The 20,343-nt window shown below is 43.0% G+C and overlaps 1 protein-coding gene across 1 annotated transcript in view; it reads right to left on the bottom strand.

Annotated features, from left to right (window-relative positions):
- LOC109867253 (zinc finger protein ZFPM1-like) overlaps nt 1–20,343 on the bottom strand; it is a 92,763-nt gene that overhangs the window by 28,216 nt on the left and 44,204 nt on the right. Inside the window, exons 2-3 of the mRNA XM_020456308.2 lie at nt 19,922–20,059; nt 15,087–15,215 (exon numbers count right to left, since the gene is read on the bottom strand). Of these exons, the coding sequence (XP_020311897.1) occupies nt 15,087–15,215; nt 19,922–20,059 (267 nt within the window). The remainder of the gene's footprint in view (nt 1–15,086; nt 15,216–19,921; nt 20,060–20,343) is intronic.

Raw genomic sequence — 20,343 nt, 5'->3', positions numbered from 1 at the left:
GGGGTGGCAGGGAGAGAGAGGGATGGAGAAAGGGGGGGGGTGGCAGGGAGAGAGAGGGATGGAGAAGGGGGGGGTTGGCAGGGAGAGAGAGGGATGGAGAAGGGGGGGGGGTGGCAGGGAGAGAGAGGGATGGAGAAAGGGGGGGTGGCAGGGAGAGAGAGGGATGGAGAAAGGGGGGGTGGCAGGGAGAGAGAGGGATGGAGAAGGGGGGGGGGTGGCAGGGAGAGAGAGGGATGGAGAAAGGGGGGGGGTGGCAGGGAGAGAGGGGGATGGAGAAGGGGGGGTGGCAGGGAGAGAGAGGAATGGAGAAGGGGGGGGGGGGGGGTGGCAGGGAGAGAGAGGGATGGAGAAGGGGGGGGGGTGGCAGGGAGAGAGAAGGTTGGAGAAAGGGGGGGTGGCAGGGAGAGAGAGGGATGGAGAAAGGGGGGGTGGCAGGGAGAGAGAGGAGTGAAGGAAAGGAAGAAAATAATTCAGACGCAGTAGTGAGAAGGAGATGGGAACGAATCAAGCTTGTGAATGTGTTTTTGAGTGTGTCACTGTGTTAATGTGACCACTGTTTGACTCCGGTTGTCATAAATGGAGCTCATACCACTACATTTGAACACATTGTAAGCTACTGTATGAAACTGCACTGGGCTAACAAACTCATAAGTAAACAAACTCCATTGAAAATCTCTGAAGCTAAAATGTATTTGATTCCCATAAAATGTTGAAGACTATACAGGCAATATGCCCATGTCTCTATTAGCTATTAGTCCGTGTTAGTCTTCTGTCCACATCAGTGAGGCTGAAGTCCAGTGTCCAGGCTTGGCCTATCTCCCATCACCCCCTGGTCAGATCACACTGTAACCCCCTAATCTCAACACTCCATCATTGTCCAGTCTGCTGCCCTGTCTCTGGCTGGTCTCGGTCACATGATGCCTTATCAACGTGACCACCACTATTAACCTAATTGTGAAATTGTCTGCTGAGATTTTACCTTTGTGAGGAAATACAAAGAGAGCACACTGAGAGTCAGTGTTTAGAACGCCTATTCCCCCTCAGGAGACTGAAAAGATTTGGCATGGGTCGCCAGATATTAAAAAAGTTCTACAGCTGCAGCATGGTTGCATCACTGTCTGGTATGGCAACTGCTCAGCCTCCGGCCTCAAGGCACTACATCACTGGGGCCAAGCTTCCTGCTATCCAGGACCTCTATACCAGGTGGTGTCAGGAGAAGGCCCTAAAATTTGCAGAAGACTCCAGCCACCCTAGTCATAGACTGTTCTCTCTACTACCGCACGGCAAGAGGTACCGGAGGGCCAAGTCTAGGTCCAAAAGGCTTCTTAACAGCTTCTACCCCCAAGCCATTAGACTCCTGAACAGCTAATTAAATGGCTACCCGGACTATGTGCATTGACCCCCCCCACACACACACATACACATACACACATCTTTTACACTGCTGCTACTCTCTGTTTATTATCTATGCATAGATTTTCAAAAAATATATATGTTTATGTATTTTTTTTCAACTTCAGTTTGAGTAAATACCTAACACTTATTTTTCTTAAAAGTGCATTGCTGGTGAAGGGCTTGTAAGGAAGCATTTCACGGTAAGGTCTACTACCCCTGCTGTATTCGGCGCATGTGACAAATAACATTTGATTTGATTTGATTTAGAAGCTACAAATATTTGATCCTGCTGCCCAGTCTTCTCCCTCTCGATCATCTGTAGCACAGGAAGGCGGCGTCACCTCCTGGATGGCAGGGTCCAGCTCTGAGGTGCCCACGGCCAGCCGCCCGGGCACACCATCCAATCGGCAGCTTTAAATAAGAGATCAGTTTCATCCTCCCACTGAGGCGGAGGGAGTGATCACGAGGCCCCTTTTAATCACTGCACATCTGTAATCTCTGCAGGTTAGCATGGCGCTACTCTACGCAGGGCCTCCTCCAGTCCTAATCACTGCTAATTACCACTACCACCCACCACAAAACCCCATAATGACCTGGGGCTCTTATCAATACTGCTCAATGCCCTGCCGCTCGCCTCTCGGCCTGATACTAGCCCCTCTGTAGAGGCTCTACACCCCCACAGCCCTGTTCAATGCCCTGCCACTTGCCCACTCTGCCTGATACCCTGGCCCCTCTCCTCGCCTCTACACCATATCTATACCCTCACAGCCCTCAACAATATCCCCGGACTGGAACACAGACATCATCTACGCTGCTGCGTGACCAGTGGCCACAAAAACACTGGCCTTATCAATAGGGATCTTGCACGACAGAGTCCACATAGACCGAGCGGCCAGCCTTATCAATATAGCTCCACTCTGGCAGTGTCCACACAAAGCCTCATCAATACGGCTGCTTCACCAGCCACTGGGGCGCCCTGCCCGTTTACAACAGCAGACAATAAAACAAACAATCACTCTATCATTAATGAAATGACTAATGCAATTACCCGATGAGTAGAAAGATGGGGATAGAGGGAGGGTAGGACGGAGAGGAAGGACAGGAGGGTGAATAATGCAACAATGAGGTCATAAATGAGTAACAAAAATACATGTGTGATATACATGTACAATATTTCAAATGCATCATTGACCTGGATGTAGCCAACAATCACATAACCACTTTTATTTTATAGAGACCTTGTATGTTTGTGACCTGTTGTGGCACGTATCCACAGACAGACTCACGCAAATTCCCTTCCTCTCTGAACCCTTCAAGAGGAACAAAGGAAACATCACATCTAAGCTGAGAAAAAAAAACATACTTGTTAACAGACACCTGAAAGTAGTTTGACAAGTCTGTCAAATTGTCATGAGCTCAGTGAACATTGATGTCCTGCCGTTACATGGCCCTATGAGTAACCCAACACCACCAAATGGGTTATAAATTATAACATGTTAAAGTACTACCAATGACTGTAGTTTATGGTATAGTACTGTAGGGGGACCAGAGTTCAGACTCGATTACCCAAACAATGTTTTGAGACAGACATACAGTAGCACTTCCTGGTACAAGTCAAATACACAGCGTACATTTATCTAGTTATTCTCAACAATTGATGGGACTCTTGGACAGCAATTCATGGTCTAATGGACAAGAACTTTGAGTTATTGAGCAATGAATGACAACATCACCAGCATTACTCAACGACAATGACCAACATTACATCAGCCAACCTAACCTAGCGTTCTGTTGGTTGTCACGTATGCAAAACAAAATGCATGACCAATGACTAACAAAAAGCAGTTGCACAACCCTAAGTAACAGGTGCTCCCCTACTCCCCAACACCATAGTCTCCTCTATCAAGGCTAATTGATTTAAAAAAACAATTGTTGATATCAAATGAGCACATCGCTGCGGAGCCATTGATTTTTTTGACACAGTACAACAGGAAATCTTTATCAGGGCCGTACTACGACCCCGCGCTAATAGGTGGGGTTTAACCTCTGCTGAATGACAAATCCCTGAGCTTTCTTCCCCACTCACTCAGCATGGGGACTCCCTCTCTGCTCTGCCCTGTAACTCCCAACTGAGCAAAGAAGATGGGCCCCTATCGGTAAATCAAAATCAAATGTTATTTGTCACATGCTTTGCAAACAACAGGTGTTGACTGACAGTGAAATGCTTACTTACGGGTCCTTTTTCCAACAATGCAGAGTTAAAGATTAAAATAAAAAAGGTCAAATAAAAATAGATGGTGACACGAGGAATAAATACACAGTGAATAATAAATAACAATAAGGAGTAAAAAATAACATGGCCATCTATATACATGGAGTACTAGTACAGAGTCGCTGAACAGGGGTACAAGGTAATTGGAGGTAGCTACTGCATAGGTAGGTTAAAGTGACAAGGCAACACGATAGATAATAGACTGAGGAATAAAGGAATGCCAAATCATTTCAGCCTCCTGAGGGGGAGGAGGCGCTGTTGTGCCGTCTTCACAACTGTGTGGGTGTGTCTGAGCCATGTTAATTCCTTAGTGATGTGAACAAAGAGGAAGTTGAAGTTCTCGACCCGCTCCACTACAGCCCTCATAGATGTGGACGTTTCCTGTAGTCCCCAAACAGTTTCTTGGTCTTGCCGATGTTGAGGGAGAAGCCGTATTCCTGACACCACATTGCCAGGTCACTGACCTCCTCCTTACAGGCTGGCTTATCGTCGTCGGGGATCAATCCTATCACCATCTGGCCGGCAGCAAACTTAAAGATGGCGTTGGAGCTGTGCGCAGCCATGAAGGGTTAGGGATAGGATGAAAATGTCAGTGAAGACACTTGCCAGCTGGTCAGCACATGCTCTGAGTACGCCTCATATCCTGGCCCCGTGGCCTTGTGAATGTTAACTCTTACTCATATTGCCTACGGAGAGCGAGATCACACAGGTGTCCGGAACAACTGGTGCTCTCATGCTTGGTTCTATGTTTCTTATCTGGAAGTGAGCATAGAAGTCATTTATCTCATCTATTAAGCTCGTGTCGCTGGGCAGCTCGCAGCTGGGTTTCCCTTTGTAATCCGTGGTAGTTTGCAATCCCTGCCACAACCGCTGAACATCAGAGCCGGTGTAGTAGGATTCGGTCTTAGGATTCGGTCTTAGACGCTTTGCCTGTTTGATGGCTCGAAGGTCGAAGCAGGATTTCTTTTAAGTGTCCCACTCCTTGAAAGCGGCAGAACTAGCCTTTAGCTCAGCACAGATGTTGCCTGTAATCCATGACTTATGGTTGGGTTATAAACATACGGTCACTGTGGGGACGATGTCATTGATGCACTTAATTAGGCCGGTGACTGATGTGGTAAACTCCTCAATCAGATGTGTCCCGGAACATATTCCAATCTGTGCTAGTCCTGTAGTTTAGCATCTACTTCAATGGATAATTTCTGTATTGAGCGTGTCACTGGTACTTCCTGTTTGAGTTATTGCTTGTAAGCAGCAAGCAGGAGGATAGAGTTATGGTCTGATTTTGCCAAATGGAGTTCCACCTACACTCTCTAACAAGAAACATTTCCATGATCATCCAAGCAGACCCAGAGTCCCTTCGGGTCCAGTAGCGGTTCAGTTGAAAATATACACATTTCTGGGATATGCACCTCATGCTCAGGACGCAATCATTTCCATTTTACCCTCTATTGCACAGCAAAGATAAGACACCTGCATCGCCACGCTAATCAGATGAGCTTCAACAGAACTTTATCATTGACATTTACGACTGTTTACCCAACTAATTTCTTTTAACTGCATTGCTGAACTTTTATCAGCAAAATACATACCCTAGGAAAGAGCAGATGCCAAACATGCAAATTACAAATATGTGAAATAAGATAAAATAACTTAAAACAAAATGGGGAACATTACTGTAAGCCAGGGTGGCAAGACAGTGTTGACAATATGTACTCCTGGGAATACAGACAGAAATGAAGAATGCTGACATTCACATGCAAAACTTCCTTTTGAGTTCAAAGCCCAGTGGTTGAATGTGTTTACTTGCAATAAGAGCCTGTGATTGAGATACATGACTACTAACACCCTTGTCTGAGTTTATGCTTCAAGTATACTTTATCACTCTAAAAACACAGCCAGCTAGGAGTCCAAGGTTATGTAAAAAAGAAACATACAAAAAGGGCAAGCACTGAATGTCATCATTAATAGTGGCTATGTGCAATGTACTTCCTGTGTCTCCGGGAGGCTGTACCAACAGGGGGCACTGTAAAACAGAGAGCAGCCTCATTAGGGTCAAGGGCAGCAGCAGTAGGACTGGAGGGTCACAGACAGGGGAGATTGGTTAGATCTGATCAAGACACCAATACTACCCCTGATCTCCCCCCACCCACACCCACACCCACACACACAGTGTGTGTGCGTGCGTGCGCTTGTGTGTGTATATGTGCATGTGAACTCAATCTCTATTCATTCTTTGCCTCCATCTCTTACAGCCTCCCCTTCCTCCACTGCTACCCTTTTAGAAATTGAAAGTAGAGACCTTCCAGAAACTCTCCCTGATAATCACACATAAATTAATTAGAAAATGTTTCTTGACATTCTCTCCGCATAGATGGAGGGAAAAAAAGACTCGGGCAAAGCCACAAAATTAATTGTACGGTATGTGACTTCGATAATTAATTCAATCATTAATTCATGTCTTCTTTAACAACTCCTTCTGGCTTCATGAAGGACATTTCAATCATAGCTGTATCAGGATGTAGACTTGGAAAGTGAGTGTAGAATGAAGCTACTGTAAACGGTCAGGGCCATGTACAAATCCACTAGCTAGAAGTTAGAAGGCCTAAGGCGCTATAATAATAGCGCACAAGGATATGAAACAACGTGCAATAAAATATGAGTCCTTTTCTTAGACTCTGGTCTGTGTCTGTACTTTAAAAGAGCAAACCGTTTTAAACATAATGCTGCTTCCTGTAATAAATCTATATAGAAATCACAGGCAGTGGTGTAGTGGAGGGTAAATGCAAGTAAACGCAGTTTACCCACCTTTTTCCCCCATCTCCCAACAGTTTACCCACCTTTTTTTCCCCATCTCCCAACAGTTTACCCACCTTTTTCCCCATCTCCCAACAGTTTACCCACCTTTTTTCCCCCATCTCCCAACAGTTTACCCACCTTTTTCCTCCATCTCCCAACAGTTTACCCACCTTTTTTTCCCATCTCCCAACAGTTTACCCACCTTTTTCCTCCATCTCCCAACAGTTTACCCACCTTTTTCCCCATCTCCCAACAGTTTACCCACCTTTTGCAGAAAAATGCATTAAAAGAACAGGGAGCGTTCTTTTTGTCACTGCGACCGGTGAGCAGAGTTACCCACCTATTTGTTGACCACTACATTACTGATCACGGGTAAGAAAAGGGAAGTATTAATGGGCTAACGGAGGAGAGACAATTGAGTGTGCTCTTGTACCACTTCCTAAAATGGCTACTTGTTCCTACAGTTTTAACGGCAGATTTTGTTAGAGGAGTGTGTCAGAAGAAAAGCCAGAAATTCCCATTTCCTGGTGTTAATTCATTGAATCAGGCTGGAGGTGGTAACTACTGTATTGACATTCAATCATTCCAGAGATACTTCCATTTGGGCACACCAAGCCAACGATGCATTTCAGAAAATGCATCACCCTCTCCAAGTTCACCACAGTACAGTACATGTGACAATGCTCTTTCCCCTGCATGAAATCTCATCACACACATCAGATCTAAACCATATAAAAACATTCAGTATAGTGGAGCAGTGAGCTGGAGTGGGAAGTTGGTGTGAGTCTGGCAGTGGAGAGATAGAGGACAGGAGGGGGAAAGAACAAACTGAAACGCAGGGTAGGAAGGACAGGATGTGGGCTAGCACTGCTGAGAAGCCAGGCATCTGATAGGGTCGTAATCACCATGGCTCTGTCCCGGCAACAGGCGCTAACACATCGGCGATGGGAGCAGCTGGGCTGATAGGGCCTGGACAGCACTGAGAAATGTTCCTTTAGATTATACCCCTCGCCTATCAATCATCACGAGGGGAACAGAGTGACACAGAGACAGGGCCAGTTGAGAGAGAGCGAGAGTGAGAGGACAGGGGTGGACAGGGGTGGGGTTCAAGAGGAACGGAGATAGAGGGGGTTGAGGGGGTTGTTAAGGCTTAACTACAGTTGCTCCTTCATTCTAGATAAAATACACCAAAGCAGGTCCATCATTAAACAGTGAGCTTATTATTTTTGCCACAGTGAAACAGACATGTAATGGCCACCATATTTATTCACAGGAACAGATCACATTCACATGGAAGTAAACACATTCAACCACTGGGCTTTGAACTCAAAATGAAGTTTTGCATGTGAATGTCAGCATTCTTTATTTCTGTCTCTATTCCCAGGAGGACATTTTGTCTTCGACCTTAGATTTTTATGCAACCATTTTTCCCAAAAAAGATTCAAACATGTTTGCAGAAAGAACGGTGTGTCAGCTATGGCATGGCACCTTGAATTTGCAAAATATATATTTTGGTTATTGAACTAGAGCAAGTCAAGTTGATTTAAACATAATTATGGTAACGGAATTACATCATGGGTCCCTGATATGTACTACATAGAAATGCATAATTATGGATATGAATGTCATTCTCCTCATGTTTCACAAGTAGTTTGGACATCCCAACGCAGCATAGTAGAGCACAGTACAATGTAGCACAGCAGAGTAGGGTAGAGTAGAGTTCATACACTACCCTTTATTCACTGTACTATACTCAGTACTTTACTCTACTGTGCTATGCAAACTTGTGAAACATACATCTACAACAGTTTCAGACTTGGTCCAGTCCAGCCAGGCCAAGGTGGACTGACCAAATTTCAAATACTTTCCAACGTCCATGGACGTCCAGTGCTCAATGTGTGAGGATGCTGGTTACAGTAAATGGAAAGAGAGGAGGCTCATGGGTAGGTGTCAGTAAGAGCTGGAAGAGGTCACATTAACTGGAGAGAGAGAGAGAGAGAGAGAGAGAGAGAGAGAGAGAGAGAGAGAGAGAGAGAGCCATCACCTACAGAGAGATTAACCTGGAGAAGAGTCCCCTAAGCAAGCTGGTCCTGGGGCTCTGTTCACAAACACACCCTACAGAGCCCCAGGACAGCAGCACAATTAGACCCAACCAAATCATGAGAAAACAAAAAGATAATTACTTGACACATTGGAAAGAATTAACAAAAAAACAGAGCAAACTAGAATGCTATTTGGCCCTACACAGAGAGTACACAGCGGCAGAATACCTGACCACTGTGACTGACCCAAAATTAAGGAAAGCTTTGACTATGTACAGACTCAGTGAGCATAGCCTTGCTATTGAGAAAGGCCACCGTAGGCAGACATGGCTCTCAAGAGAAGACAGGCTATGTGCTCACTGCCCACAAAATGAGGTGGAAACTAAGCTGCACTTCCTAACCTCCTGCCCAATGTATGACCATATTAGAGAGACATATTTCCCTCAGATTACACAGATCCACAAAGAATTCGAAAACAAATCCAATTTTGCTAAACTCCCATATCTACTGGGTGAAATTCCACAGTGTGCCATCACAGCAGCACAATTTGTGACCTGTTGCCACGAGAAAAGGGCAACCAGTGAAGAACACACACCATTGTAAATACAACCCATATTTATGCTTATTTATTTTATCTTGTGTCCTTTACCATTTGTACATTGTTAAAACACTGTATATATATATAATATGACATGAAATGTCTTTATTGTTTTGAAACTTCTGTATGTGTAATGCTTACTGTTAATTTTTATTGTTTATTTCACTTTATATATTCACTTTATATATTATCTACCTCACTTGCTTTGGCAATGTTAACACATGTTTCCCATGCCAATAAAGCCCTTGAATTGAATTGAGAGAGAGAGAGAGAGAGAGAGAAGTTGTCCACTCAGACAGATTTATAACTCTTGGTTTGACCACCGACGACAGAAAGTAAACAGTTATGAGCTGAACATGACAGTATGTAAATTCAGTTGCACTAATTCCGTGACCGATTTCTTGGTTATTCCATTACCAATTTGGTAACGAATTACAAGCTTTAATCACTAAATAATATAGGCTCTTAGCGTTCATTTGACACCCAATTTGATATTCTCCTATGAACTTCACATGTAGGCAGTGGTGTGTATTCATGGATGCCAAGGGAAGCCAGGCTTCAACAAATATTTCACCAATAAATAAGTAAATAAAATAATTTATATTTTGGCCTCCCTTGATCATTTCTTTTTTTCCCAATCAGCATTGAGCTGAGCTCAACTGTGGGATGTTCCAGTGCAGCAAAACACCCCCCCAAGGGAGGCCAGTTTGGATTTGGTTTCAGACCAATCAAATCACGTATCTGTTTCTGGTCTGCTTGTGTTGATGTCCTGTAGTAGCTAGCTTCTAAATCTGCCCTTTCCTAAGCCATGGATGGAGATGGGGATTTGGACTTGTGGTTATGATTATGAGAGCGATTCTGATCTAACCATAAATGAATATGTTGTGCCACTGGCCTGAGACAAGTTCAATATGCAGCCTAGATGTAGCTTAGTAGGCTCACATTAACTAGATAACTAGCAAGCTTGGCTGGTTAATTGTTGCTCATACAAGGAAGTAGCCTATGACAACAAAAAACTAAAAGTGTTCTGTATGACAGAGCCATAGACCGGTTTGCCAACATGAAAAACATTCAACTAGTCTACAAGTAGGGTGAGTCAACATTTTTGTTTAAGCGCGCACACACACACAGAAATCAGTGTGTGTGTGCTATGTGATATTTAGCAACATTGATTGGACTAAATCGTTTTTGGTATATTTATATTTGTTTTCAGTATTAAACTAAAAAGCATTTACAGCCTTGTTGATTTGATGTTTAAATGTTTAAGTTGAAATGGTGATGGAATAGCAGAGGCAGGGCTCCTGTTGTCTTTGTGCTGATGTGCAGGAACTCTGTGGTTCTCAATCAAGTGTTGTTTAGTAAACTGTATGCAACATTAACTTGCTTACCCATGCTGCAGGAGATGTAACTTTCTGTATGTAACATTTGCTTTGTGGACTTCACCGGACAGATGTTGCTTCCCTTTTTTTTTTTTTATGAAACAAACATATTTGTAGTTGAATTTATTCTGCCACTGTGTAACTGTTGTCTTTCTGTTATCACGGCCTTATTGTGTATCACAGTGGTGTATGAACGAATGGGTTAGAGAGCAAACAACGCAATTATCACAACATAGGTGGCATTTTTGACTGGCTTGGCTTGCTCAGTGATTTTACCCATGCACCGCTACCGCATGAAGGTGCTCATGGGTCCTCATGAGTAAGAAATAGCTTCTGAATGATAAATATAATCTGCTGTAATAGACAGGTTACAGAGAAACCATGAGAAAAAGGTCTAGTAATGAGTGGTTGGCTTTCTATACACCAGTCTGCTGTGTGCTCATTATAAGAACATATGAAGAGACCAATATTTCCCTTAGACACACATTCTCGGCCTCACACCAGAGGGCGAAACACACTCCCTCACCCGATCCCCGCACTCCTACTCCTCAAGCCCTACCCCTCAAAAGTGATGTCAGACCACAGTCAAATGTTTATGATGTGACTGAGACAACGGTCTACATAAATGTCAATAGACCAACCGTAAACCCCCCCAGATAACAGGATGTCTTCACACAACCACAGTTACTGCCAACCGGATCACAAATGAGCTGCTTTACCCTAGCATTGCCATTATAGAAACATGTTTCTTCTTTCGCCAAGACATGCTGTAAGATATACACCCACCGCCTTTGCAGAAATGAAAACTGTATCACCACAATCAGTACACTTCATCCATGAAAGAATCACTTTGATTGGTGGTCACAGCAAACAAGTGTTCTTGTCCTTAGAATCATCATCTAGGTACAAACGGATACTTTCTGTAGCAAAGTATTGTCCTAAAAAAATAACAGATTTGGGGATTGGTATTTTTGTTGATTTCTAATACTAAGAGAAAATAGCTACACAAAATAATGCAAATGTGTTATTACTGCACTTGATACCTCCACTGCCTTCTGCCTTTCGTGACACACAAGGAATAGGCTGAAATAAAACCTCAAAAGTAAAACCGCTATATCGCAACCTGATACACACAACTAAACTTGTATAACTTCTCATTTGATGGATATCTTTACAGAGAAATAAAGCAATTGGCAAAATAATAAAAAAGCAAAGCACACAAGGAACATTTTCCAGATAACATTACTGCCTTTAACATTACTGCCTTTAACATGACTGCCTTTAACATGACTGCCTTTAACATTACTGCCTTTAACATTACTGCCTTTAACATTACTGCCTTTAACATTACTGCCTTTAACATTACTGCCTTTAACATTACTGCCTTTAACATTACTGCCTTTAATATTATGCATAGTGATAGGAGATTACACAGGAGATTACGGTCTCCAAAACTGCTAAATATAAGGCATGTTCAAAACCTTGCTGTTAGGTACATGAATTTTCTTTATAAATTCACATAAAACCATATATCATACGCAGATTTAGAAACAGACATCATAATAATCATAATTTTTTATATTCATGATTAAAACTACTTGTATTTAATACTTTAATCTTGGTATACCTGTAAGGAGACATGTCAGTTCTACCTCTGCCTTTTCCACTTTAGTTCTGCTCATCCCTCATCCCCCTGCTCGCCCTCCAATTCCCTCTACGGAGCTCTCCTATAGAGGGATATGCAGATTCACTCACTCTCTGCTGACAGAGAGACAACCTAACCCTCTATACACACCTTCATATCAGGACCACTCCCTCCCTGCCTCTCACCCACCACCACCGCTGCCCAAAATAAATTATCATAATTTATATGCCATTGATAATATGCATATTACTATGTCACTCCATGGTCCTTCATAATTAATATTATAAAAATCCACCACGCCTGATAAATAATAATTATTATTATTATTACGTTGCCATAATAATTTATTCTTGCGGGTAATTTGGAGGATAAGGATAGAGGAAAATGCTAGCAAGGCAGGTCTGCTGGGTTTCTCCAGGTCCGATTGCGCAGCTCAGTGACACTCAGTCTGTTCTGTTCAGTATGTGGAGGAGAGAGAGCCAGGAGTGACAGTCTGTGAGCCACGAGGGATTACTGTGATGGCTATTTGCATATCAAGAATTTTAAGCAGAGAGGAAAATATCAAACCCTCCAGCCAGCAAGGTCATTCAAGAGACACATTTTTTTCTCTTCATCATTTATTTTGCATATCATGCAGCAGGACACATCCTAGATTAAAAAGCCTCTTTGCCATATCATACTATCCCTGCCAGACACTTGGTCCCAGCCACCGCCTTCCATTCTAAAACACCACACCCTCATCAAACTCTATATTACACACACCAACTCCATTACAGAGAAATACAACCACAGACACACACCTCATCTTCCAGGTGGCCTGAAAAATATAGCAAGAATATCATTTGTTAAATAAATATTTGAGCTAGTGTAAGCCTTTTCCTACAGCATCCAACTTCTTTAGATATTGCTTATAATCAAGGCATATTTTAATGTTAATGGTTTTCACTATCAATTAATGTCACAAAGGCAATGTATTGATAGTAAGTATAATTATTTAATTTTTTATCCTGCTTGTTAACGATCGTCTATAGTCATATCACTCACTTGGATGAAAGTGTAGGCTACAACCATATGATAACCACTTATCATATGGCCCTACCAGGGAAAATAACACACTAATGACACTTCACAGGAAGATAGTATAATGCCTTTCTGATGGGAAGTGTCACATTTTATTTTCTAATAACAGGAAACGAATGTGGTCGACAAATATAGGCATGGGAAGAATTAAAATCCTTATTTTGAGCAATTACAATATGAGTCTTCCTTCTGTTCGTGTGAAATGTCATGTCTGAGCAGTGGAAATGACACAGACACAATGCAATATAATTTACAGGAACTAAATAGATTTAAAAAATATATAAAAATCCTTTCTATAAAGAATTGCTAATGTAATAATCATTACCATTATATTGTAAAAATGGGATTTTTGCACAGAATTGGAAATTACATGAAAAATATTTCTACACTGTAAATGAACGACAAATATTCATGATTGTGTTCATCATTGACTCATTATGGCATAGAGAGAGAGCGAGAAGACTGCGAGGGCCTGAAGACATCAGTCATGGAGACAGAATATATCAAATTTCTCACATGAAGCGTGGCTGCCATGACATGAACATCTAGAAAGCACAGAAATTGAGGGCAAGCACCAATCTCTGGCAGACAGGAGCATGACAGTCTGCATTTGTGAGGAGGAAAATAGTTAAGTTGGACAGCTTGTGAGAGCGACAGAGAGAGACGGAGAGAGGGAAAGAGAGAGTAAGAAGGAGGGGGAGATGTCTGTGGTGAGGACCTGACCAGACCCTGCTCTCTAGTGTAAACCACCCCCAAATCCCTGTACCCAGACGGACAGCCAGACAGACAGGAGGTAGAGACAAAAACAGATATGCAGCTAGAAAGTTCTGTATCTTCAGGCTGATCCAAAAACAGGGGTAAACTAAGTGACAGTGAGAAATGAGCAGAGCGCTAACACAAAGAAGAAAGAGATTAAAGCCTTTTCCATATGAGAAAATGTTCCTCTCCCAGAGACTTGTGAGAAATCGCTGATGGAGACTAAACGAATGTATGAACAAGACCACGTTCACCATGTCTCCATTCCTGACATTCAGAGGAAGAAATAACAAGAGGGAAGTGCATGTCTGGGTTTGGGGGGTTGTTAGTGGTGATGGGGGATTGTGGGTGGGGGGGGGGGCCTTGACGATAAGGGAAAAATTCAGACCGGTCAAAGTTTCCCTTTTGCCAATCGTGCTCCTGATAAAGACAGCGCCTGCTCCAGTACTGATAGAAGGGCTATCTCTCGCTCGTTCCCCCTCTCTCTTGCTCTCCCGGCAGTTAGTTTGTGAGGAAAAAAGCCTATCACACTAACATCACTGTGCTGCCATCAACCAGCAACCACACAGCAATTAATATCGCTCCAATTACTGTTAAAGGGACAGGCTGGGACATGACGATAATGAAAACATCCTCAACTAAAATAATTAAAAAACACTGACATACTCACTGATGGGCACACACACACACACGGTTTGAAAATAAATATGAAAGATAGATCCTATAGTAATCTTCTTACATTATTTAACTGAACAGAAGAAAAATAAAACAGCTATGACAAGAGGGAGGGAAAAAAATATGATGGCAATTGCTTGTTAAATCCTCTGTGACATGTTTGTGTTCTCAGATGGGTTTTTGTTACAAGTTGAATAAATTCCCATTGGTCACATTAAAGGCTGCCTCTCCCAAACAACAGCCTAGGCACATCACACCATCTACACAATAACACAGCAACTTAAACACACTCACACTTACTTTACAAAACAAATACACAGCCCTCAGTCAAGACTGCTATGCCACAAAAACAAACACATTACACACGCACCACACAATAAACAAGACAAACTAGACATGGATTCACAGTCTCTGACTAGTCGGACAGACAGACAAACTGACTCACCTGGACCCCTCCAATGTAGACAGTCTTCCTCCTCTTCCATCTCCTCCTTAGTGTGTGTTGGACCTTTCTCCTCCTCCTCCTCCTCCTCATCATCATCAGGTGCACAAAGGGATTCATGTGTCCTTGGCTCTGTTGAAAGAAGAGGGCATCAGAACAATGAGACATCTATTCAAACAACAGGGTTGGTGCATTATACATTATATACGTATCATATTATAGTAATATGACGTTACACAGAGACATGAAAAGAAACACTATTTAGAAGAGTATTGATGGCCATCCAGGGGCTATTTATCCACTTTGACTCATTCAACCTGTGTGAGTGTGTGTCATAGTAACCACTGCTCTAATATCCAAAAGTTCTTTCCGGGTGTATGTAATAACACAAAAAAACGTTCTGGGCTATTAACGTAAGAAAGAAAGAAAGAAAGAAAAATTGCAAAGTGGTTTAGGAGCTAGAAGCAGAGCTGCCATGTCTATCAGCGCCATCCATCCAGAGGACAGGACACTGTGTGTGTGTGTGTGTGTGTGTGTGTGTGTGTGTGTGTGTGTGTGTGTGTGTGTGTGTGTGTGTGGTGCTCGCAATTCGTCACACTTGAGTGTGTATGTGTGTGTACAATGAGTCTACTCCACACATACTTTCCTCATCATTGGCGGTTCCTGTCTGTTGATCAAAGCCCTCAGAATAAAGCCTCCATAGCTGTGTAACACAACACCTCAGCACGGAGATGGACCCTTTGATTCTCCAAGCGACACCACAGACAGAAAACCTCATTAGAGACGATGTCTAGTGATCTCTCCCTCTCTGCCTCTGTCGCATAAAGGCAAACCACCTCCAACAAAGACACAGACGGAGTATACACTCTAATCACTGTCATCAATATCCCTGTCTGTCTTTGATGAAGGTGATTACTGAATCTCTCTCTCTGATCAGTGTTCACTGTGTAGGGAGAACTCTGAACCTCCTCTTTGACTTTGGTATCATACACTTTACTTCCACTGTGTTCCTACATAGCAGAATGGGCTGATTATCAGCCATTAGCTTAATCAGAGGGACTCTCCTGCCCCTGCCCCACTCACCTTCTCCCCTTCCCCAAATCCCTTCCCATCAACCCACCCCGATAACACCTCGGCCTTGTGCACAAAGGGCATGTTTACCATTGCATTCTCGCTCAGATAAACAGCGATAGCGCTCGATCGATACCCAGCCATAAACGTCCGCCAACGTGACGCCCTCAGAGAGGTGCTGTTATTAATGTAACAGTTGAAGATTAGATATGTATCGTCAAAAAAAAATTCAACCATTGCCCGCCCCCTCCTCCCTAAAAATCCACCCACCCCGTCCAACCATCCATCCCACCCCATACACACACACACACACACACACACACAGCCTGTCCCAGCACATCAGCCCCGACACTACTAACCCTCCCTCCCTGCCTAAACAGTCCCATTATTTTCAGCTATAAATCACATTGAATGGCATATTGATTTTATCCTGCAGCGCTCAGCTGGGGGAGTGGAGCTGGAACCACAGTTATTGCGTTTAATATTATCAATATTATCTCCCATATCATCTGAGCCGAGGAGGCAGGTATCAGGAGTCGATGACAGAGACTTTTCTGCCACCCCCTCCTCCCCCCTCTCCCACCCCCACCCCCCCCCCCCCCCAACCGAGAAAGCCTCTATCAATCTGATAAGCAGAACTTGTCACACCTGCAGGGCAAAGTCACCCAACAACCTGAACTTCTAAACCCAGAGTCCTCTTTCTCATCCCCAACTCACTGTGTGTCCTCCCCCTACTGCATTGTTGACCTCTGCTCTTAACTCATGTTAACTCACTGGTGATCTCCACTGGTTCCCACAGAAACAAAAACAGGGATGCTACTTGAGCACACAGGCCCTGTGAAGAGAAAGAGTTATTTGGACCAGCAGTGTTGGTCTCTCTCACTCACTAGTTTCGACTAGCATTTGTTTTATTATCCTAATAAGGTCTCAGACAATGGTCCTTGTTTCAGTAAGAGTTCCTGTATTCACCTGTAGACCATAGATCTCAAACACTGAGAATGAAGAAACATTGAAAGGAAGCAGTCACACCACAACAGAGACAGATGGATTGAGCAGATGAGTAGCGTATGTGTGTGTGTGTGCATGTGCAAAGGTGCATTCTTTGTTCATTGCAAATTAATATATTTGTTTTCTGTCTAGAAGATGAACACAGAGCGGGTCCTGTTACTGGTAGAATGTGTTTTTCTCTCTAAGTTATCAGGAGCTTATCGCCTGTGTCTCTCTCTCTCCCAGATGGTGGATAAGGGACCTTGCCTTTATTAGCCAGCGCTGGCCCGATAAAGACCTGGTATTGATCCAGGTTGAAAGAGCAGGTCCGTCAAACACGGCTGATTTACAGAGAGCTGATAATGGCAGGACCGGGCAACCGAGGAACCAGAGAGAGCTAAATCAACAAGGTGACGTGTCGCTTTTCTCCATTCAGTTTGGGGGGGGGGGGGGGGGGACGGACAAAGACACAAGAGAAAACACAAAAATACAAGCTTTATTTGTCTCTGAAATGTAATCGACGTTCTATTCTTCTCCATCGCGAGCGAGTGCGCACACACACACACACACACGCACTTAATTCTCTCATCCTCACCTGCAGCACACAAGCTGAAACCAACACACAACCCTGGGTAATCTTTAATCTAGTCTCAATTGACAGAATTTCCATGGGTTTATCAAACCAAGCCAACCAGCAGACGCTTATCACTTAACACTCCATCCCAAAATTTCACAAGAGCAGGAATTTCTCTTAAAAAAAAAAAGAAATACAGAACTCTGTAATAACTCAAAATAATATGATTCGAAGATAACCCTATTTGGTAAAAGACAAAGTCCATATTATGGCAAGAACAGCTCAAATAAGCAAAGAGAAACAACAGTCCATCATTACCTTAAGACATGAAGCTCAGTCAATTCGGAACATTTCAAAAACGTTGAAAGTTTCTTCAAGTGCAGTTGCAAAAACCATGATGGAACTGGCTCTCATTAGGACCATCAAAGGAAAGGAAGACCCAGCGATACCTCTGCTGTAGGGGATACGTTTATTAACGTTTATTAAAGTTACTAGCCTCAGAAATTGCAGCCCAAATAAATGCTTCAGAGTTCAAGTAACAGACCCATCTCAACATCAACTGTTTAGAGGAGACTGCGTGAATCAGGCCTTCATGGTTGCATTGCTGCAAAGAAACCACTACTTAAGGACACCAATAAGAAGAAGAGACTTGTGTGGGCCAAGAAACACAAGCAATGGACATTAGACTGGTGGAAATCTGTCCTTTGGTCTGATGTGTCCAAATTTGAGATTTTTGTTCTAACCGTCTTTGTGAGATGCAGAGTAGGTGAACGAATAATTTCCACATGTGTGGTCCCACCGTGAAGCATGGAGGAGGTGGTTTGATGGTGCTTTGCTGGTGACACTGTCTGTGATTTATTTAGAATTCAAGGCACACTTAACCAGCATGGCTACCACAGCATTCTGCGCGATATGCCATCCCATCTGGTTTGCACTTAGTGTGACTATCATTTGTTTTTCAACAGGACAATGACACAACACACCACCAGGCTGTGTAAGGGCTATTTGACCAAGAAAGAGAGTGATGGAGTGCTGCATCAGATGACCTGGCCTCCACAATCACCCAACCTCAACCCAATTGAGATGGTTTTGGATGAGTTGGACCGCAAAGTGAAGGAAAAGCAGCAAACAAGTGCTAGGCATATGTGGGAACTCCTTCAAGACTGTTGGAAAAGCATTCCAGGTGAAGCTGCTTGAGAGAATGCCAAGAGTGTGCAAAGCTGTCATCATAGCAAAGGGTGGATACTTTGAAGAATCTAAAATATATTTTGATTTGTTTAACACTTTTTTGGTTATTACATGATTCCGTATGTGTTATTTCATAGCTTGTCTCCACTATTATTCTACAATGCAGAAAATAGTCAAAGAAAGAAAACCCCTTGAATGAGTAGGTGTCCAAACTTTTGGCTGGTACTGTATGTACATGCGAAATTATCTTTTCAACATTCATTGATGGTGTGCCCCTATTCTGTATAGTTTTGGTTAACAATTAACAAGTAGTGGGATATTGGGATATGATGAGTTTATGGGAATTAGTGGTTACATAGCACTGGCAGTTGATTTGAGAGAGTATAGAACTTATTATCCAGGAACCACATAACATATATTTTAACTTACAACTAATAAAGAAATCATAATGAGTTGGGGGAATCAATCAAATCATCAATGCAAATATTGAATAATAGAGTCAACATAACAGCCGCAGTCATACCTACTGTAGTGAAGACAGCCGAATAGATAAATAATTACTAGAAAACATATGACTGAGACCGAGACAAAAGACTGAGGACTGAGACGACGCTATCAATATATCTCCAAGACCCTGGTGCCATCACAGAAGACAACTGTTGTATGAATCAACTGAAATGATGAGCTCACCACAGATAGTTCCACAGAATGAAACAGGGCACTTGCCAAGAATTGTTCATAACCTGGGGCAGAATTAAAAGCAATGGTTCAGTGAGAAAAACCAGGGAACTACCACTGGCAGTAGTATTTGAGTGGCATAGGAGCCATTTGGCAATAGTGGCAGAGAGTCAGGTCACTCACAGCATCTCAGCAAGCTACAGTACCAGCCATGAGCTAAGACATTGTGAGAAGCAGTGGATCTGCTCAGATGCCACCAGGTACTCACTGAGTTGTGTTGCATGGTTATTAGAGGATAGCTGTATGTTTCTCAGTGCTGCCCCAGGCTGAGAGAGCTCACCTTCATTGTACAGGGGGGTATATGGTGGTGGACTGGAGCTGTCACATTCTGCTGAGTCTGAGGCTCCGCCCTCATCGCCCGATAGGCTGACATCCTCAGGTGTGTTGTCCTCACCACCCTCCAGGTCGCCAATAGAACCTTACAGAGGAAAAAAAGAGGGAACATTTAATTGAATTGAAAATCTTTACTCATTTATATGAAGGCATTAACCTCTAAACCACAGCACAATAACATCAGGTGAAGGAATCCATACCCCAATTCATGACTATATATTTAGCCATTTAAATACAGTGAAACTAGAATATTGTGCTGTCACTCGTCAGTAGAGATTACTGAACAGAAAGCTCTGAATTGATTACATTTTTCATTTCATGTCCCTTGTAAAATTGATCTCATGGAATTAGGAATGCCTCAAAAAATGA

Source organism: Oncorhynchus kisutch, linkage group LG22 (genome assembly GCF_002021735.2).
Source record: "Oncorhynchus kisutch isolate 150728-3 linkage group LG22, Okis_V2, whole genome shotgun sequence".
Lineage (NCBI taxonomy): Eukaryota > Metazoa > Chordata > Actinopteri > Salmoniformes > Salmonidae > Oncorhynchus > Oncorhynchus kisutch.
Note: the sequence above shows the minus strand (reverse complement) of the source record. Positions and strands in the feature narration are given on the sequence as shown.